Source organism: Hemiscyllium ocellatum, chromosome 14 (assembly GCF_020745735.1).
Source record: "Hemiscyllium ocellatum isolate sHemOce1 chromosome 14, sHemOce1.pat.X.cur, whole genome shotgun sequence".
NCBI classification, from domain to species: domain Eukaryota; kingdom Metazoa; phylum Chordata; class Chondrichthyes; order Orectolobiformes; family Hemiscylliidae; genus Hemiscyllium; species Hemiscyllium ocellatum.
The window spans coordinates 24,609,264-24,632,387 of NC_083414.1; the positions used below are offsets into that span (position 1 = coordinate 24,609,264).

The following is a 23,124-nucleotide window of genomic DNA, read 5'->3' on the forward strand; positions in this document are numbered from 1 at the left end:
GATCTTTCTACCTTAATTAGTTTGTACAGTTTTGGATTATCTGCTACTTGGTTAGATCCTTGGCACGTGACTCTTATGGGAGAAAGTGAGGACTGCAGATGCTGGAGATCAGAGCTGAAAATGTGTTGCTGGAAAAGCGCAGCAGGTCAGGCAGCATCCAAGGAGCAGGAGAGTCGACATTTCGGGCATAAGCCCTTCTTCAGGAATGAGGAGGGTGTGCCAAGCAGGCTAAGATAAAAGGTAGGGAGGAGGGACTTGGCGGAGGGGTGTTGGGAATGCGATAGGTGGAAGGAGGTTAAGGTGAGGGTGATAGGCTGGAGAGGGGGTGGGGGCGGAGAGGTCGGGATGACGATTGCTGGTCAAGAAGGCGGTGCTGAGTCTGAGGGTTGGGACTGTGATAAAATGGGGGGAGGGGAAACGAGGAAGCTGGAGAAATCTGCATTCATCCCTTGTGGTTGGAGGGTTCCTAGGTGGAAGAGGAGGTGCTCTTCCTCCAGGCGTCGTGTTGCCATGATCTGGCAATGGAGGTGGCCAAGGATCTGCATGTCCTTGGCGGAGTGGGAGGGGGAGTTAAAGTGTTCAGCCACAGGGCGGTTGGGTTGGTTGGTGCAGGTGTCTATACCTATTATGTTATCCCAGTTATTTGGTTTGTCTCCAGCACCATTTGTTTTTAATTTTTTTTGTAATTATCTCTGTGTCTCAATCAGATCATAGACTATTCCTTCACTTGCTATTCAGCTGCTGACACTTTACTCACACCATCTGATTCTACGCCCACAGAGACTTGTTATTCAGCCTGTGAATACTTCACTCACACCGTCTGTAGTATCTATTGATCTCTCCGCCTGTAAATTCTGCACCTGTGCGTTTGCCTTCACTTCACCTGATGACGGAGCAGTGATCCGAAAGCTTGTGATTTCTAATAAACCTGTTGGACTATAACCTGGTGTCGCCTGACTTCTGACCTAAACTTCCAAGGGCAGATGTGGCAAAGTTCTTCACCACATTACTGGAAAAAGCTTCTAAGTAGGGCAATAGAGGCAAAAGGTCAAAACTATATGGAAATAGAGAACACAGTTTGGCCGGAGTCTGGAACGGTTAGCAGATGTCTAGGTGAGTGAATTGGATGGACTGAAACAATTTTCCTGAAGTATTATTAATTTATGCACATTTTTCATCCAAGCGGAAGTATACTGATCCTTTGGATAGTGGTACAAGAGACAATATGGTCCGTCCAGGATTTCACTGCAACTTGGTATTTCTCATGTGCTTTTCACCAAAGAGATGTACAACCTGCTTACAAAAGAACAATCCAAGGTCAAGGAACCTGCTTAAAATGATAAAGCTGGGCTACTCACGCTGACGTCCCCTTCGTGCCATCTTGTACAGAAGACAACAAGGGCAGCATAAACAGAGCACAAGCGAGAAGAGGAAAATCCCAAAGAAGCTCACTCCGATTGCAACAACAGAGCTAAAACTGAGGGAGAAACAAAACAAAACAGGTTAGCAGAAGAACTGAGAGAGGAATGAGCTATAAAGCACAGCAATTTCATTAATAGATCAATCACTCTCATCTACCCTTCACTAAAAGCTGTCACAAACAATATTAAAAATATTAAAATATTTACAGATTTAGAACATCAGGATCTAAAATAGTCATTTTAAAGGATGTGAACATTGCTGGCAAAGTCAGAATTTGTTAATTTGTGGTCTATCCCTTATTGCTGTTGAAATGAATGGCTCACTTGGTTATGTCAGGGGGCATTTAAGAGGCAACCACATCACTGCAAGTCTGGTATCAATAAGCCAGACTGGTTGTTAGGGACAGCAGATCTCCCCTTCCCCAAAAGCACGTTAATTAACTAGATCAACCATTACGACAATCACAGTCACTATTATTGACACTAGCTTTCTAATTATAGCTTTTTAAAAAATTGCTGAATTTAAATTTCACATAGTTTGATATGAACGTGGGTTGCCGATGCAGTAGTCTGAGCCACTGGCTCATTAATCCAGTGACATTAACATCACGATACACCATCACCCTGTAAAAGCATGGTTATAAATAGTATAAGCAAATTGCAATTTTGTGCCAAACAAGATTATTGATGAAAACACACTCAATCTGCCTTTACTTCCTGAAAAGATAAAATTACCACAGAATTTTTCATCCAGAGAAAGCTTGAAATACTATTTTAAATTTTTATCATTTGCATTACACAGGTGATATTCTTTTGCTCCCACTAGCAACATATACTATATTGCCACATGGGATACTGTACTGGCATTAGACACTCAACAATTTCCTCAAAGCAGTCAGTCAATCACCACACAAATCTTTTGTTTTAATGGATACTGGCTTGACTTACTGACCACTCAATAATGGAGGAGCAGAGATCTAATGAAATTATCACTTGCACCGATGACTCAATTCTTCTCTCGATCAACAGCATTAATTACTCCTAGAATTCAATTTTATTACAAAAAGTCATCTATCAGTGCACTAATATTCTAAATGAATCACCCTGTAAATTAATTGAACATACCAAGACAACTCATTTTATGTCAACTTGCCATCTCAAGATCCATTTTAAAAAAAATAAATATTCAATAGATGATAATCTGAAAAAGGCAAATATGGTTAACATAGTTTTAAAAACTATGTTAGTTCCTTTCTTCAGGATGAATGGATTAAAGGACCTCCTGGTACATTTGATCCTGAATTTAGTTAAGGCTGCTATCCACAGGTTTAATATCGGCATGAGTTCAGACAGGGTTGCCTCTGCTTTCTGCTATAGTTAACATAAGGGTTGCCAATGTAATTAAATCTATTTCCGGAGATTTTCTCTTAACACTTGCCCAATGCTGCAGCCATTAGTCCACAAAAACACATTCTTCTCGATGATGTGGGAGACAATGATGTATTGGTAACATCACTGACCTCTTAACACAGAACCCCAGGCTAGTGTTCTGGGGATATCATGTTGAAACCCCTAGTACCACCTACCTGCACGTGGTCCATAATCGCTCCAAACAATTCTTATTCATATACTTATCCAAATGTCTTTAAATGTTGTAATTGCACCACATCCATCACTTCCTTCGCCAGTTCATTCCACTCACGAACTACCACATGACATTAAAGGGTACTCTAATTTAGTGTAAAAAAAATTGCCCCTCCTGTTCTTTTTAAAATCTTTCTTCTCTCACCTTCAAAAAAAATGCCAAGTCTTGAAATCCCTCATTTTAGGGAAGAGATGGCTGCCATTCACCTTATCTATACCAATCATGATTTTATAAACCTCAATCAAGGTAACCCCTCACCCTCCTATGCTCCAATGAAAAAGTTCCAGCTAATCCAGCCTCTCCTTAAAACTCAAGCCCTCCATTCCAGGCAACATCCTCATGATTTTTTTTCTGATCCCTCTCCAGCTTAATCATATCCTTCCTGTAACAGGGTGACCAGAACTGGATATAGTATTCCAGAAAAGGCCTCACCAACATCCTGTATAACCTCAATATGAGTTCCCAACTGCTATACTCAAAAGGACTGAGCAATGAAGGCAAGCATGCTAAAACATCTTCTTAACCACCATGTCTAACCTGTGATGCAAACTCCAAAACGAATATGCACCTGAAACCCGAGGTCTCTGTTCTACAACACTACCCAAGGCCCTCCTTTTATTTGTATAAATTCTGCCCTTATTTGTTTTTCAAAAATGCAATACCTTTTATTTATCTAAATTAAACTCCACCTATCACTTCTTAGCCAACCTACCAAATTGATTAAGATCCTGTGTGCCCTTCGATAACCTCCTTCACTGTCCACTAAACCACCAATTTTGGTATCATCTGCAAATTTATTAACTATGCCCTCTATATCCCATCCAAAGTAGTTTGTCATTTATATAAACAACAGTGGACCCAGCACCGATTCCCATGGAACACCCCCCCCAGTTGGTCTGCATGGGATCGGAGGACTTGGCCAGGGACTCCATCCTGCCAGTTGCTTTCCATAGGTTCACTCTCAATGGATCGCTGCTTTCCTACATCAATTGAAAAGCAAAAAGACCCAATACCTAAGTAGCTGAGATTTGATATCCAAATAACCATCCCCTATGGAGTAGATTATCTTTTTACAACCATATTATGGTTGTGGGAATTTGCATTGGGAAATTGACAGCCACATTTACAGCATTATAACTAACCGCACTTCAAAATTCTCTCTTTGATTACAAAGTGCTTTGAGATATTATAGAGGTTGCAGATACTATGGAAATGCAATTCTTTGCTTTCATTATACAACTAGAGTCCAATTCACATCTCTTATGGTGTATTCACAAAGTGGTGCACTGAAATCATGGACTAATGTGGCAGTGACTGGGAATCCCTCTGTTCTACCCCTGTCTATACTTGGGAAGACTCTGGACAGCATCAAGCACAAAAATGGGGATAAGATGATGATGACACAATCCAATGCTTTCTAAATCATTACAATAATTTGAACTCTGCACAAAGTTGGGGTAAGGCAACATTTATGTCTAACCCCTGTGTTTATTGCATCAACTGCCATTTGAAGCACCCAATCTATTAGAGCTGTTACAATCTGGGTACATATACAGCACAGCTTCAGTGTTCGCCTGGTCGATAGTGTAAGCATGACTTGTCTTAACTCTGTCCAGATTCCCAATCACTGTTAGTTAAATCATAATGCTGCAGTGTAAACTTAGACAATGACAGAACTATATATATGAAGGATCTTTCATAATTATAATACCTAGTCACCAGCATGAACCAACCAGGTCACGATCGTTCTCAAAAACATAGTAACACCATGTTTATGCAGACACATCAGATTTCGACAATTTGTTTACATTTTGTTGATGACAGAAGTAGTGGTTGATGCAGATAAAGTTACAACATTTAAAAGACATTAGGGTAAATTCATGACAGGCAAGGCTGAGAGGGATATAGGCTAAACAAGTGGGATTGGTTTAGTTTGGGATATACAGGGCGGAGGTAGGAAGAACACAGCAGGCCAGGCAGCATCAGGAGATACAGAAGTCGATGTTTCAGGTATAACCCTTCTTCAGGGCTGGGGGTTGGTGTAGGGGGAGCTGCAGATTGGTCAATAGGAGGAATGAATCTGATTGGTGGCAGGGAACAGTGGAAGGGAGGCGGAGGGGTTGGGAAGGGAGTTGAGGATGGGGAAGAGATGTTATTTGAAACAGGAGAACTCAAATGTCGAGTCCACTGGGCTGTCCAGGCAGAATAGGAGGTCATGGTTGGCGTAGACTGGTTGGACCGAAGGGTCTATTTCCATGTTGCATGGATACAAAGTCAAAATGTCAGAAAAAATATTTTTGGATGCACAGGAGCAGGGCCTCCCTGGGACATGGGGATTTCCAGATTCTCAGCCCTCCCACCTCACCCCACCAGCCAGGGACTCCAGCAGCACTAACCACAGTAGTGTACTAACTTTCAGTCTTCTCGCAGAGTTCTACACTACTATAACTGTTATTGAGTCAATTTGCAGAAATATGGATCTTCTGACCATAAACAGTCATCACGCATGTGAACAGTTCAAATGATCTGAGTTAAAACAATGCAGCTGCCATTAGCATTAGTAACTTGGAACATTGCACTACGCTTAGGATCACCACAGCAACTTTACAAACACATTTGTTTTCTCTGCCAACTGTGTCTGACTGTCAGCTGAACAGAGCGGGGAGGTCTCCAAATCATGATAAAAGAAGGAACCTTTATTTCATTGTGCTCCCTGTCTCATGACCTCACTAATCTCCTAACAGCTGAATCACGCTATTGGACTGACAATGTGAATTTACTGTTAGCTTGTCACTCCTTCCCAAATACATCAGGATGACAAAAATGACTAGAAACTGGAATAGCAAGGAACTAACAAAAAAATACTGAAGATTTGTAAAATCAATTGTAAAATCAAATTAAGGATGCAGTGATTTGTAATTTTCATAATGAATTAAAAAAAAGAGATGTCATCGAGCTCCATTTAACAATTTTGTTTCCCAGAGTTAATCACGCATACATCGTGAATGTTAAGTTCAAAGTCTGTTTACAGATCATTTTTATTGAGAAATAGTAGATAATAACCAAATCTCAATTTAGAACAGGAAATCCCAGTATTTTGGTGATATCATAGAACCCCTAGTGTAGAAGCAGACCATTTGGCCAAATGAGTACACTCTGACCCTTGAAGAGCAGCCCACCCAGACACACCCTCCCACCCTTATCCCTGTAACCCAATGGCTAATGCACCTAACCTACACATCCCTGGACACTAGGGGCAATTTAGTATCAATTCACCTAACCTGCGCATTTTTGGACTGTGGGAAGAAACCGGAACACCCAGAGGAAACCCACGCAGACACGGAGAGAATGTCTGTGTGGGGTTTGCACAGTTACCTGAAAGCTCGTGATTTCAAATAAACGTGTTGGACTATTACTTGGTATCGTCGGTTTCTGACCTTGCCACCTCATTCCAACACGGGAACCTCCGCAAGATAGCATAAATTTGGTTTTGAATATCTTTGCTACGTAAATTTCTTCTGTGTAAAACTTAACACACAGCCTATTACAGTGCATTTACGTTGTGCATGTGTGGCAATGCAAGAACCATTTGTCTGATGACTCTTTGTTGTAATCAAACCCATTTGTGCCACATGATTATACAAGGTGTGGGACTTTCCCTGATGTAGAAGTGACAGAACAGGAGCAGGAGAGTCTGAAAGGCCATGAGGTAATCCACTTTCAATTTTCTCTGGGCAATTTACAGCATTAAGAGCAAAGGTTTGAAATTTTCTTTTCTTCAGTAATAGAAATATCATCAAAAATAGATAATTATTGTGCAGGATTGATGTTTGTTGGTATGCTTGCTGCACATCCTCCTTCCACTCTTATTTCATTCTACCAGTGAATCTCAAGTTTCATTAGCAATTAAGGTTCCTAATGCATAATTATTAGGAAAGTGGAGTTTGAGAATGAACAGAATCATATACAGCATTATGTTTGATTAGCATTCTATGGGTTAAATCAAGTTTTGGTTTCATTTTGAGTTCAGAGAGTGGTGAAAGATCTCTGGAAAGTTGGAACTTTTGAGCAGAGTGTTTTATAACGAAGGGCAAATAATTGGGGAAGGTGTCCGAGGAGGAGACGGAAAATAAAAGTTATTTGAAAAAGAGAACCAACCAGAAGATTTCATGCTGTTCTCGAGGAGGGTCACTGGATCCGAAACAGATGCTGCCAGACTTATTGAGATTTTCCAGAAATTCCTGTTTTTTTTTCCCCCCTGACTTTCAGCATCTATAGATCTTTGGGTTTTTTTCCCCCCAGGAGATTATGAGAGCATGAGGATTTCTTTCAGAGAGAGAAGCACATTACTCGGAGAGGAAGAAAAAGCCTGCATCAGTATCACAGACGATCAGCAGTCTCCAAAACAGTCAGGGCAGAAGAAAATACTTAAGAGTGATTTAATGTCAGTAAGAGTAAAGGTCCAGAACCAGAATGCATGGCAGAGTAAATTAATTAATGATTGTGAGATGCGTTAGATGTTTCACAGCCTTAGGACGTGACAGTAGCTAAAGAAATAAATTTCTCCATTCATTGAATGTTATCAAAAAGAAAACAATTTATTCATGCCAAATGAGCATAAAAGTGTGGAAATGTTATAATATTTCAAATAATTCCTTTGTAGTGCGAAATAATTCTATCCCCCCCCCACCAAAGTTTGGTGTGCAATAAACTTTTAAAAGTATATTGACAGCCTCTTGTCTCTGTTCAGTGACTAGCCATCCTGGCAAACAAACTGCTAGGATTTCTAAGCATTCCTATCAATACTACATAATCCTCTGATAAAAATATGCATGCGGATCCAATCCTCAATAGGAGGATTAAAACGGACGAAGCTGTTCCATGTAATTGAATAGTTAAGTAAACTCCTCTGAAGTTCACATACAAGATAAGAGATTGGACAGACTGCTGTCCCCTCTCGATGCTTACTGCAGCAAGAGTAAGGAAAAGAAAAGAGAGATATATCATCTTTGGTGGGGATGAGGAAGCAATAGTCACCTTGAAAAAAGGAGGATCTTAAAAAGCAATGAACAAAAAGACCCAGCAAGAATAAGCAACAGCCAGCAAAATCTTCCAATTTAAAAATTTGAAAACAGGATCAGTTTCTTTTCCTTGCTCAAGTATCTTTGATAAATTTGAAAGTTCACTAGACTATGGAAGGTCAGTAAAGGTGAACAAAATGCACATCACACTGCATCAAGTGCTTCCAGATCAGGTATGGTGAGCCAAATAAATTTCCTGTCACAACGCCACAACGTCCTCAACCACAAATCATATTTTCCATTTCCCACACCAGTTATCCTCATGGGTTCATGTAAACGAGGCTGCCAAATTGTACAACTTGAAGTAATTATGGACATTTTTGTATTGTGGACTCACCCAGTCACAGAAATTTGGCTCTATTCCCTCAACTATTTCATCAGTAGCTTGTGCATAAAGCTTTTTACCAGGAAAAACTGTGACGAAAATCAGGCATGCATTTTGTTTAATAGCGGGAGAGGTTGTAAAACCAAGAGATTTTCAGCATATGGCTGATGCAGCATTACAAAGGGGAAATGTAAATCCAGATACCCTGGTTCAAATCCTACTACAGCTGATGGTGGAATTTGAATTTGATAAAATAACGGAATTAAGAGTCTAATAATGACCATGAATCCATTGCAGATTGTCAGGAATAACCTATCTGGTTCACTACTTGGCTTACATGCGACTCCAGACCCACAGCAACGTGACTTTCAACTGCCCTCTGGGCAAATAGGGATGAATAATAAATGCTGGCAACGCCCTCATCCTGTGTATGAATTCAAAGTATTGTATACAGGGAAACATCAGAAATAAACTTTTTACTTCTCTGTTTTAACAAATTACAGTAGAATCTAGGTAATTAGTCATCAGATTCATGATCACTTCATGACAAAGCTGTTGATTTGTAAACAATAGTTGCACCTGGATTTAGACAAATAGAAACAAAATCTTAAAGCAAAACTTGTTTAGGCATAGGATGTTATACCTTGGGCATACTTTCACACAATGTAAAATGCTTTAGCTGTTCTCATATACTTAGCTATCTTAGTTAAAAAAAAACACACATCAAGAGTGTGGGGCTGGAAAAGCACAGCAGGTCAAGCAGCATCCGAGGAGCAGAAGAATCGACATATCGGGCGTAAGCCCTTCATCAGAAAAATCACACGACACCAGGTTATAGTCCAATAAGTTTATTTGGAGGCACTAGCTTTCGAAGTGCTGCTTCGTGGTTGTGAAGTAGGACCATAATTCAGAATTTATAGCAAAAGTTTACATGCAGCTGAAGTGATATATTGAACAAACCCATCTTAGTTGTTTCTATTACGAGTTAATGGGTATATGGTTTACCATACAGCAATTAGGAACTCCCACTGCACATCAGGCACAGGCAGGTGTAAAGCAGATTCAATACAATAAGATATTGCTAAAAGCAAGAGAATGTACATTTACATCTTGTTCTGTCCTTCAAGTCATAGAGATGTACAGCATGGAAACAGACTCTTTGGTCCAACTCATCCACGCCCACCCGGCCCATATCCCTCCAAACCCTTCCTATTCATATACCCATCCAGATGACTTTTAAATGTTGCAATTGTACCAGCCTCCACCATATCCTCTGGCAGCTCATTCCATACACGGACCACCCTCTGCATGAAAAAGTTGCCCCTTAGATCTCATTTATATCTTTTTCCTCTCACCCTAAACCTATGCCCTGTAGTTCTGGACTCCCCCACCTCAGGGAGAAGACCTTGTCTATTTATACGATCCATGCCCCTCATGATTTTACAAACCTCTATAAGGTGACCCCTCAGCCTCCGAAGCTCCAGGGAAAACAGCCCTAGCCTATTCAATCTCTCCCTATAGCTCAAACCCTCCAACCCTGGCAACAATCGGTCATCGCAAAGTGCCTCACAACTAATTTGTTTTAAAGCACAGAACTGCTATTATGAAGGCAAATACAGCAGACAATTTACACATAGAAAGAAAATAGGTTGCAATACCAGATTTTCTGTTCCTAAGTGCACTATGCAAGAACATGGTCAGTCGTACAAACAGGAAAACACCATTCTATTATCTGAAAATCCTGAGAGACATTTTAAAACTGCCCGACACTGGCAAAAAAGAAGGCATCCTGAATATACAGAGATTGCATCTATGTTAACATGTCATGCCACAGCAACCTGATTATAAAGCAGTTTATACTGTATGCAGTGAACGTCTACAGAGATCATTAAAGCTAGGATGCTGCTGGAAATTTATATTCCTTTAAATTTCCTTATTAATTTCTCCAGATTGATCACGCTTTTGTGATTAGATTGCTGTCCAAATTCAAAGTGATTGAAGAGAGAAAGGCTTACCTAACTGACAGTTACACTGTAAAGGATTATTCAAAAAGAGTTGTTTTCACCTATTCATTTGACCTCAGACGTGTTAAGCATTATTTTTCTTATGACCTTTGAACATTGTTTTATTTTGGAAGAAAAGCTTACACTTTTGACATTTTTCTTCTGTAGAAAGACAAAGACAATTAGTTATATCACAAACACATTTCCTTCCTGATATGAAACAGCCACTTGCAGAGAAGCAGAACAATGCCACTGAATTCAGGAACCAGATGAAACCCAATGGGGAAAGTGACTCAATTCATTACAGTAAGTCACTGTTTCACACAGCCAAGTTGACAGACGTAACATAGGGTCACAAACAAGCCACAGACCTCTGATTTGTAGTCAGTGGAGACAAAAAAAATCACATGATCCTTTAACAGAATAACTGATAGGAAGCTGAGAGAACACACAGCACTGGATGAAAGACAGTAGTTTTGCAGTAGAGGGAATTTGTCATCTTGAGCTCCTTTTAAACACTTTTTAAAAAAAATGGACAACTCAAAAGCTTTTGCAAAACTCTGTGAACTAGCTTCATATCTGCCCTGTCTGTCAGAGGTTAGAAATTAAGAACAGATCGTGGAAGCAGAAGACAATTAAATGCAATTTAGAAGCACAGACTGCAATCATTATTAAGCAATTACGATTGTTTCAATTGCATAACAGCAACAGGTAGAAAACATTATAATCTTATTAGAGTGTTGGCCCTTTAGATCTGCAAGATTTCAATCTAAGAAAGAATCCTAAAGAGCTACTTAAACACTGCATCAATAATTGCTAAATAAATTCAGTGGTTGATTTTTAAATCCAGAATCCATCCTAAGTGGTCTTTGCTATTTTCTTTTATCGACTGAAGAATTGACCGGGCTTTTGTTAGTGTTGTCAAACAGCTATCCCTCTCAACAAACCATGGCAACTAAAGCTGACTGATACAGCTATGTAACTGTCAGCCTTGTTTGAGCATGTTATCAAAGTTTATTTCATCTGCTACTTTAGGACCACGACATCCAGATACGATAGAATCATAGAGATGTAAGGCATGGAAACAGATCTTTCAGTTCAAGTCGTCCATGTCGACCAGATATTCTAAATTAACCTCGTCCCATTTGTCAACATTTGGTCCATATCCCTCTAAACCTTTCCTATGTATATACCTATCCAGATGCCTTTTAAATATCATAATTGTTTCAGCCTCCACCACTTCCTCTGACAGCTCATTCCATACATACAGCACCTTGTGTGCGAAAATGTTGCCCCTTTGGACTCTTGAATCTTTTCCCTCTCACTTTAAAACTATGCCCTCTAGTTGTGGACTCTCCTATCTGGGGAAAAGACCTTAGCTATTCACCCTATGTCCCTCATGGTTTTATAAATCTCTAAGGTCAGCCCTCAGCCTCTGACGCTGAAGGGAAACCAGCCTCAGCCTATTCAGCCTCTCCCTATACCTCAAATCCTTCAACCCTGGCAACATCCACTATAAATGTGGTCTGAATCCTTTCAAGTTTCACAACATCTTTCTTATAGCAGGGAGACCAGAATTGTATGCAGAATTCCAATGGTAATCAAACCAACATCCTGCACAGCCACAGCATGAAGTCCTAACTCCTATACTCAATGCACTGATCAATAAAGGCAAGTGTACCAAATGTCTTCTTCACTACCCTGTCCACCTGCAACTCCACTTTCAAGGAATTAACGTTGCTTAGGTAAATGACACTCATGCAATTATTGACGTTTCAAAGCCTGTAATGCTAACTGATCAAGTTCTGTACAGTTTGAAACAACAACAACAACAACAACAACCACCTTGAAACAGGGAAATATTAAAGATAGCCATTACAGTTTTGCCTGTGGGAGAAACATATTTCAATTTAAAATCAGTATGCAGCTGCGCTATACATCGGCTTCGAAACAGCTCGGCAAGAGTGCATCCATCATGGCCCTGCATTCTTGAACTTGTTTTAGAACTCCATCTGCTTTGCTGTTTTGCAGTTTTGCACTTCATTTTCAAATGATTTCCAAGAACTCAACATTTTCTTTTAAGTGCCCCAGCGCTATCTTCATCCCTTCCACCTATCCATTTTTGAACTGATTTGGGTGCTTCTTTACATTTAAAAAAAATGTAAATTGGGAAGTATGTGATGGCTCTTCTGTGAAACTTACCATATATGAAAAGTTAAAATCACAGGAAGAGTCAGTCAGAATGATTTCATCTTTATTGTGGTTCTGTTCGCTGAGCTGGGAGTTTTTGTTGCAAACGTTTCGTCCCCTTTCTAGGTGACATCCTCAGTGCTTGGGAGCCTCCTGTGAAGCGCTTCTGTGCTGATTCCTCCGGCATTTATAGTGGTTTGAATCTGCCGCTTCCGGTTGTCAGTTGCTGTCCGCTGCAGTGGCCGGTATATAGGGTCTAGGTCGATGTGTCTGTTGATAGAATTTGTGGATGAGTGCCATGCCTCTCGGAATTCCCTGGCTGTTCTCTGTTTGGCTTGCCCTATAATAGTGGTGTTGTCCCAATCAAATTCATATTGTTTGTCATCTGAGTGTATGGCTACTAAGGATAGCTGGTTGTATCGTTTCGTGGCTAGTTGGTGTTCATGGATGCGGGTTGTTAGCTGTCTTCCTGTTTGTCCTATGTAGTGTTTTGTGCAGTCCTTGCATAGATTCCATCTTTAAGCAAGGGTCAGAGACCTAATCCTGATAAATATTGCCTTGGTATATTGATGATTATGGCAATTTCTTGGGAGAGATTGTGAAAGAACATCAAGCAAGACTCAGTGTGATTAACCCTAAGCAACAGTGGTGCGAAAGGCTGAGATGTGGTCTGTTTATAGTCTCAAAATTACATTCTCATACCCAATGTAACACTGAAGACAAAGGATTCAGCACAAAACTACAATAATGAGCAGCTTCCAAAATGAAAGTATGAAAATGTTAATTAGGTCAAGTAGACCAGCAATTTGGAAATCAAAACAACTAATTTATAATAAAAAAAACAGGTTGAAATTCACAGGTTCACTGAGAAATCCATTTGTAATGGTAATATGGCTCACAAGTAGGGTTTGAAAACATTGTCTCCTGGGTAATTTATTTAACAAATGACCTCAGCAACATAATGGAGGATGTGGACAACCCACTTAGATCGGGCAAAGACATGAGTGACAACTGCACTCAACGCGAAAAGAATACAAATCAACTTAATACTGAGAATAAAGACAACATACTGAGGAATGAGAGATTATATAAGGTGGATCTAGTCTGACTGGATGACCAAACAGGTTAAGTGCTAACAGTAAATTGCAGCAAGTGTCAAAACAAACTACAATAGGATGTACTTGCAGGACTCCAAATTGGAGGCCCCGAGGGAAAATCCTAGCAGAGAGATAGGGAAGGACCATGTTTGACAAACTGGAACATTACATGTTGGCCTTCTCGTCTGGTTAAGAGTCAATAATCAACCTGCTGGGTGATTTTCAGGGATAGGTTTTCAAAGAAGCATGAAAGCAACAGGATGTGGAGCAAGGAAACAAATGAGTGTGCCAAAATTGATGATGAGTGATTAAAATAAAGCTTTTATGGCAAGGTAGAACCTGTGGGCAAAGCTTCTATTTTGACAGACCGTTTCCCTTTTCAACAGGAGCTTAAGTGTCTACATTACCAAGTTCAATTGTCAAGGAAACCAAGGCTGAAACAGAGATTGGAATCCATGGCCTTGAACACTGCTGGATCACACTACATCAAAGCATCAATTGCTGTTTGCCCCAAAGCAACTTCTGCACCCAAATGGGGGACATTTGGTACAAAGTGGGATCGCATGATAAACATCATGGTGGGGCCAACAGGCACGGCTAGAGATGGCCATGGAGTCCAGCAATTTCCGGTTGCTCTCAGATCCAAACACCTCTCAAAATCCAGTCCATCAACCCTTCTGCTGATAAACCTATGTCAATGCACGAGCAACTGAGTTTGGTGCAGGCTGGTACAATTGCAACATTTAAGAGGCATTTGGATGGGTTTATGAATAGGAAAAGGTTTGGAGGGATATGGCCCAGGTGCTGGCAGGTGGAACTAGATTAGGTTGGGATATCTGGTCAGCATGGACAGGTTGGACTGAAGGGTCTGTTTCCATGCTGTACATTTCTCTGAATCTAAGTACTTAGGGTTTGGAAGGCACTTCCAGGACATGAGGTAGAGACAGCTTCAATTGAGGCATTCAAGAAAGGCATTGCATAATTATTTAAATAGGAACAATGTTGAGAGTTATTAGGAAAGGCAGGAGTCGTCGTCTAAATCACACTGCTCAGTGCAAGGCCTAAGCAGGCACAATAGGTTGAACAGCCTCCTTCTGCATGATAACAATTCTGGAGATTGTACTGAAGGAGTAATGTTAAAGCGTTGTTATTCTCTAGCTTTCTCATTTCCAGAGGCTGGTCCAGAAGATAAACAGAAAGTAGTTGTCCAGGCCTCAAGATCCAGACTGCCAGGGCTTATGGACTAAATATGGCCATCAGTCTACAGTTGAGTGCTACAACTGCAGTTTTGAATACCCTGGTTATAGAATTTCCCCTACCTTTTGATCAAGCAAGGCATTTTATTCTATAAATCACAAGTGTAACATCAAATCGCTAAACCAAACTGAACTCAACCAAAATTTAGCAGCTATCAATCCAAATTTTTCCCACCAGCAACACAGCGTGGTTTCCCCTGATATGTCTGAAGTGTTATCTCCATTTTTTATGGAAGGATCGAACTTTGCACAAGTTCGAGACCTCTTGTAATGAATCAATCTGAACTCTGTTTAACAACAACTCTCCTGGCTGAATAGCAGCAGATGAGCTTGTTTTTCCAGTCACATTATTATATGGAAACCTGATGGACAGATATGGAAAGCCATGATAGGCATTGGTATGGATTGGACAAGCTGAAAAATCACATGACACTAGGTTAGAGTCCAATGGATTTATCTGAAAACACTAGCTTTAAAATGCTGCTCTTTCATCAGGTGCAAGTGAGGGAGCAGGACATTAGTCACAGAATTTAGAAGGAAAAGATCCAGCGAACAAATTGAGCTCATCTAAGATGGCTCTTAAATCGCTAATCAGTTAGAATTGAGGTTTCAATTGATTAATATGCAAACACCAGAATTTCCATAGAGCTCTCTGCATTGGTATCCCAATAAGACAGGGCATCCACTGGGCACTCGTGTTCAAGTACAGTTCTGCTGGTGTCCCAGTCTATAACCACATGGCCAGGCATGTTCCCCACTCTACCATTACTATAAAGGCAGGCATCAATCCTGATTCAATGAAGAGTGCAGAAGGACAACCTAGCAGCAGCAGGCATACCTAAAAACGAGGGGTCAACCTGTAGCTATAACACAGGACTACCTGCAACATACCAATCTGTAGAGACCCTAAGTTTCGCAGTCCTGGCACATCCATTTTGATGGTGGACAATTAAATAACTCAGTGGAGGAGGCAGCTTCATAAACATCCCGATTGTCAAATGCTGGGGAAGCCCAGCTCATCAGTACAAGTGATAAGGCTCAAGCATTTGCAACAATCTTCAACCAGAAGTGGCAAGTGGACGATCCATCTTAACCTCCTCCGAATGTCCACAGCAAAACAATGCTAGCCTTTAATCACTTTGATTCGCTCAATGTGAGATCAAGAAACGGTTGGAGGTACTGGATACTGCAAAAGCTAGATTCTGACAAATTCCAGCAATAGTACTGAAGACGTGTGCTCCAGCACTTGCAATCCTATGTCAAACTGTTCCACACATTGGCAAAGTGGAAGATTCCCAGGTATGCCCTGTGCACAAAATGCAGGGGAAAAAAAAAAATCAAACATGACCAATTACTGTCTCATCAGTGTACTCTCAATCTTCTAAAGTGATGGAAGGTGTCATCAGAAATGCCATCAGGCAGGACTTACTTAGAAATTACCTGTTCACTGGTACACATTATGAGTCTTGTTTGGGTCACTCAGCTCCAGAACTCATCAGAGCCTTGGTCTAAAGATGTAAGACTGAGATGAAAGGTAGAAGTGACTGTACTTGATATCAATGCTGCATTTGACTAAGTGTGACATCAAGAAGGCCTCGCAAATCTAGAGTCAATGGGAATTAGAGAAGTATGCTCCACTGGCTGGAGTCATACCTGGCACATTGGAAAATGGTTGTGGTTGTTTGGGGGTCAGTCATCTCAGCTCCATGACGTCTCTGCAGGAGTTCCTCGAAGTAGTGTCCCAGGCCCAACCACATTCTGTTGCTTCAAACAACCTTCCCATCAACAAAGCAAAACGCCACCAACCTCAACAGCAACTGTGAGTGAGCAACAGATGCTGGTCCAGCAAGTAAAGTGCACATTAACATATTCCATTAATGAATTTTAAGAATTCGATAGAATCAATAACTGAGCTCACAGGTCTCTCTCAAGTACACAAGTGGGTACTGGATGGTGCAGAACATATCCACATTTACCAGTCCATTTATCAACATGCAGGGAAACAATAAAATGATGTCATCCTGGAAATCATCAGAATATTGGCAGCCAGGTTCCCATGAGAGAGACTGAACCCAAGCCTTCAGCTTACATTCACACTTTTGCTCTTCTTCATAATAAACGAAAGAGTTTAGAATCAAAAAGGGTTATCACAATCTATAGGCATATGTTGCACATTATGTGCCAAAAGAAATTAATAATGGTGAAGAAATAACATTTTTTAAAAACCAAATTGCATTTATCTGTTGCTATCATTCTTAAGCTATGTATTAATATGATTTCTCTTAATGATCATAATGGGAAAACCTTCCATTATCTCAGCTATTTCTATTCATCTCAACCTAATTCTGCATTAGAAGCAATGCACTTCAAAAGCACTTCAGTGGCTTCAAAGCACTTTGGGATTTTCCAAGGTCACAGAAGCCATTATATAAATGCAAGTCATTTTTATAAAAAAAACTTCCCTCAAGCATAAATAGCAAATCTCAATTGTAAAACATTCTTTACATGCAAAGCATCTGGAGAACTCCTTCAGTTAAGTAATAATAGAAAATATTTGCATATTACACCTTCACACCTACAATGCCCACAGATCTTTCCATCTTGGTGTCCAGTCACTTTAATGCAATTTGTGCGTAAACGAGTACTCTTTTGGTGCAAATCATTAGCCGAGATAATGAGAGGAACCCGACACACTGATAACATCATCTCAACTGAAAGGCAGTACCTTTCACAATACAAGAATACTCAGTACTAATGATTACTGTGGGATACACAGCCAAGTGGAAATTGGGAAACAGAACACACACAATTCAATGTCCTTTAAAGATACGAGTGTATAAGGCCCTACGGCAATCTTAAATGTGACCACACCAAGTAAGAAGCAGGTCATGCACACAAAGGGAAGTTGGAAGGACAAAAAGGGCAATTTAGCTGGAGCACGTAATACTGAAACTTGAACCTAAGCTTCTCACAGAGTGCAGCTACAGTGAAGCCCACTCTAATTATCATATTTAATGAATAAAAACTACAATTTGTCCCATATTTGTAACCAAGGAGTCAGTTCAGTTGGTTGGATGGCTGATTTGTTGTTATGCTGAGTGATGCCAATAGCACAAATACAATTCCCATATCGGCTTAGGTTATCACAAAGGCCCCGCCTCTCAACCTCTTCCACTCATCTAAAGCATGGTGACCCTCAGGTTAAACCACCATTAGTCATCTCCCTGAGAGAGCAGCCCTACGGTACTCTGGGACAACAGCGACTTTACTATAAAATAGCAGGGGAAATCGAAGAAGAAAAGAAAAAGGAGTAAGAGCAGCTGGATTTCCCCATAAAATCTCTTTCGCAGTTAATACAGAATTCTGCCAATTCTTTTTTAACTCTAAATTTTCCATGCAAACCAGTATTCCATTTATACTCAGAAAAATCTTGCCATTATCTCAAATATACTCATGATGTAGCTCTCAGAGTAGAGAATGCCAAAGATTAACAACCAAGTGAAGAAATTTATGCACATCTCAGCTTTAAACGGCCAACCCCATACCCTGAAACATCTGTGCCCAAATCTGACTTGCCTCAATTCTCTAGAGCTTTTGATTTGATTGGATTTATTCTCGTCACACATGCCTAGGTACAGTGAATGGTTTTGTTTTGTGTGTACAGCGAGATCATACCACACATAATGCATTCGGGTAATAGAACAGGGTGAGGAGTACAATGTTATGGCTGCAGAGAAGGTGCACAAAGAGCAAGATCAATATCTCAATTTCAAAATTTGGAAGTCCATTTAGAAGTCAGATTGTGGGAAAGATGCTGTTCTTGAATCCGTTGGTACATGTGCTTAAGCTTTTGTACCTTCTGCCCACAGGAAGAAGTCGGAAGAGATTGTAACGAGGGTGGGAGGAGATTTTGAATATGTTCGCTGTTCTCCTGAGGCAGCAAGTATAGATGGAGTCAATGGATGGAAGATTGGCTTGTGTGATGGACTGGGCTGTGTAGTGGGGCTGACAACTTCTCAGATAAGACCGCCCCTCCCAGCTATGCAGCATTGCCTGCCCCTAGAATCAACACTGGCCTGTGGCTTCACTAGAAACATTACTGAACATTTTTCCCATCCATAACTCCTATAAAGGGATTGTCTATAAAGGGAAAACAGCCTCTCAGCATTTTCTTTGTCAAGTCCAGTGGAGAGATTCGGTGCATAAATCAAACTCCTAACATAGTTGCATAGAAAAGCATTTCTGTGACGTAAACACTAAGACTACTACAAGTGGAAGAAACGTAAAGCAAATGACATGGATTGCCTTCAAAGCTGTCCTAAGAAAAGTACTTACAATCCCTCAGAAACATTCTTAAAATCTATAATTACATTACTATTTCTTCAGAAATGCTTTTCGAGTTAGTTAATTAGTAATGGAGTTGAATGAATCCGAAGAACTGACAGGAAAGTTGAGTTGAAGCTGAGATGAGATCAGCCATGATCGTATCAAATGGTGAAGCAGGGGCTGAATCATTTACTCCTCCTCCTCCTCCTCTTCTGTCCTAAAGCTATTTGTTAAAAATGTATGCTAACTTGGGTTTAGGGAAGGAGGCTACATCAATAGCATACTGTTCTTAACATCCTTAAATAATAACAATAGTGTCTTTATATAGTGTCTTTCTTTATTTGGCAAACTCTGCCTTTTGTTTCATATCCTGGTCTAGTCTCCAATAAAAAAAATCATTTCTATTCACAAAGAAGTCAATGTTACTGTAATTAAATGTTCTCTACTTACTGTACTGGGTAAGGGAAGTCTGCACTTCCTCCTGGTCTCATAACACTATCATGTAGCTTGGGTTTTTGTGGAACTAACAACTCTTTGCAGTTCTTTATAAATGATGCAAAGGGCTGAGAGATGGAAATCACCTGGATTTCTGACAGATCTAGTTCTTTCTAGTAGGAGATGAGAGGTTGAAGGATAACAATCTGCCATATGAGAGTCACAAATGGATGAAATCAAGATAAACCTTTTTGAAGGACAGGTATGGCATCATGACACAGTGTCAAAAATCCTGTTTAGTTTATATCTCCAGGTCTTTAAAACTGAAAAAAAGGAATGCAGTTTAAAAAAAACTTCTATTAATCTTTGATTGACAGGCCATCTGCTGCAGGTTAGAAAGCAAATAGCATCAAGTCATGTAACTTCAATATGGTCTTGTTTATAGTGAATACCACCCCCACGTAGATCACCGAGGGCATACATTGGTCACACAGCCCAGCAAGAACACCTGGGACACTGCATTGTGGGCAGATAACATCACTGGCCCCATCTATGCATGCACACTGGCAGCAGCCATTCAAGAACCTGAACCCGAAGGTGGATGATTCCTTCTTCAACATTGACAGCACTGAGGAGTCACAGGAGTTGTTGGGAGAGGAGGGGTGCAAAAGAGAGATGTTTGAAGAGAAGAATGGAGGAAGTGGGCATAACTCCAGCCATAGCCCCCAGGAACACCCTCCCAGCTCTAGGACCTCTCCCTGGAAATCATGCTGGTTGGAGAAGACCAAGTGTTGAGGCAGTAGCAGGGTCACTGGGGGGTAGAGCAACAGCTGTGGCCTGCAGAGAGAGAGCAGGCTGGGAGGCCAGCATTTCTTTACAATTAACTAGAGGGGTTTGGAATTCACAGTTAGACAATTTAAAGGAGAGTCTATATTAGAGTGGTGCTGGTCACCTTTCTCCATTTCGAGAAACTCCCTTCAACAACTAATCTGTCTCCTGTTGCTCAACCAGTTCTTTATGCACCTAGCTAGAATATTCTGCACACCATATGACTTCACTTTCTCAATTAGTCTACCATGGGGAACCTTATCAAACCCCATTACTAAAGTCCATGTATATGACATCAACAGGAAGGACTGATGAACGGCTTTTGCCCAAAACGTCGATTTTCCAGCTCCTCGGATGCTGCCTGACCTGCTGTGCTTTTCCAGCATCAATCTAATCTACACTCTGGTTTCCAGCATCTGCAGTCCTCGCTTTTGCCTAATTTAAAGAGAAGTCTAATAAACAATTACCTCGTCTGGGTATCGGAGTAGAAGCTGGTTTGTTTTCGAGCAGGGTTAACCACTTGTGAATAAAAGTTTTGAATAGATGCTACAAATACAGGAAGTGCTGGGGGACTGGAGGGTTGCTTATGTTGTTCCCCTGTACAAGAAGGGTAGTAGTGACATTCCGGGTAACTACAGATCAGTGAGCCTGACATCGGTGATGGGAAAGTTGCTGGAGAGGGTACTGAGGGATAGGATCTATTTATATTTAGAAAAGAATGGGCTTAGCAGTGATAAGCTGAAAATGTGTTGCTGGTTAAAGCGTAGCAGGTCAGGCAGCATCCAAGGAACAGGAAATTCGACGTTTTGGGCATAAGCCCTTAGCAGTGATAGGCAACATGGTTTTGTGCGGGGGAGATCGAACCTTACCAAAGTTCTTCAAGGAAGTGACCAAGTTGATAGATGAATGAAGAGCCGATGATGTCATATACATGGACTTTAGTAATGGGGTTTGACAAGGTTCCCCACGGTAGACTAATGGAGAAAGTGAAGTCAGATGGTGTGCAGAGTGTTCTAGCTAGGTGGATAAAGAACTGGTTGAGCAACAGGGGACAGAGAATAGTAGTTGAAGGGAGTTTCTCAAAATGGAGAAAGGTGACCAGTGGTGTTCCATAGGGGTCAGTATCGGGGCCACTGCTGTTTGTAATGTACATAAATGATCTAGAAGAGGGCACTGTTGGTATGATCAGCAAGTTTGCAGATGACACACAGATTGGTGGAGTAGCAGAAAGCATAAGGGACTGTCAGAGAATACAGGAGGATATAGACAGACTGGCGAGTTGGGCAGAAAAGTAGCAGATAGCTTTCAATCCAGTCAAATATGTGAGGTGATGGATTTAGGCAAGTCTAATTCTAGAGCGAATTATACAATGAACGAAAAGGCCTTGGGAAAAGTTGATGGGCAGAGAGATCTGGGAGTGCAGGTCTATTGTACCCTGAAGGTTGCTGCACAGATGGATAGAGTGGTCAAGAAGGCATATAGTATGCTTGCCTTCATTGGATGGGATATTGAGTATAAGAGCTGGCAAGTCATGTTAACATTGTACAAGACATTGGTTCGGCCGCATTTAGAATACTCTGTACAGTTCTGGTCGCCACATTACCAAAAGGACATGGATGCTTTGGAGAGGGTGCAGAGATGGTTTGCGAGGATAGAAGGTGCTAGCTAGGATGGAAGGTGCTTTGCTATTTTTATTAGAAAAAAGGAGATTGAAGGGGGACCTGATTGAGATTTATAAAATCATGAAGGGTATAGACAGGTTGGATAGAAATAAACTTTTTCCTAGGGTGAAGGATTCAATAACTAGGAGTCACACTTTCAAGGTGAGAGGTGGAAAATTTAAGGGGGATACACGCGGCAAATACTTCACACAGACAGTGGTGGGCATTTGGAATGCGTTGTCAGCAGAGGTGGTAGAGGCAGACATGGTAGATTCATTCAAGATGTGTCTGGATAAATGCATGAGTAGGTGGGGAGTAGAGGTATACGGATGCTCAGAAACAGGTTTAGACTGTACATTTGGATCGGCTCAGGCTTGGAGGGCTGAAGGGCCTGTTCCTGGGCTGTAAATTTTCTTTGTTCTAAATGGGAGCTGGTTGTAAAACCATTACTGTGTATGAGAGAACAGGCTGTGTTGCTCAGTTTCTTTTCTAGCTCCACGTAGCTCCAGTTGTCCAACCATGGTGACTACTGGTGAGTGGTTACCAAGTTGAGATATAGTCTGTGAGAGGCTATTAGGAGTGGTTGGAGAATGGCTGGCAAGGAGGGAATGTGTGCTAAGAGGATTGTGGATGGTCTGAACAGTTAGTAAAACTTCTAAGATGAGGTCCTAGAGACCGGTAAAGGGCCTTCTCACCTTGGAGATCACCCATCTCTGTTCTGCCTCCAGGGGTTGCCCTGTCCGACTCTACTCCACAGCCACTTCCCTGGAGTGGCAAGTGTAGGCTTTTACTTAGGGTGATCCAACAAATTGGAAAAATTCCCGGTTTCAGCTTCCAACACAGTAGCCAAAATATG

General features: G+C 41.0%; 1 protein-coding gene across 2 annotated transcripts in view; it reads right to left on the bottom strand.

The window, feature by feature from the left end:
• The window catches only part of shisa10.1 (shisa family member 10, tandem duplicate 1), an 82,300-nt gene that overhangs the window by 16,461 nt on the left and 42,715 nt on the right, over positions 1-23,124 (bottom strand). For both annotated transcript variants that reach the window (XM_060835507.1, XM_060835508.1), the window contains one exon: positions 1,359-1,477. In XM_060835507.1, the coding sequence (XP_060691490.1) occupies positions 1,359-1,477 (119 nt within the window). The remainder of the gene's footprint in view (positions 1-1,358; positions 1,478-23,124) is intronic.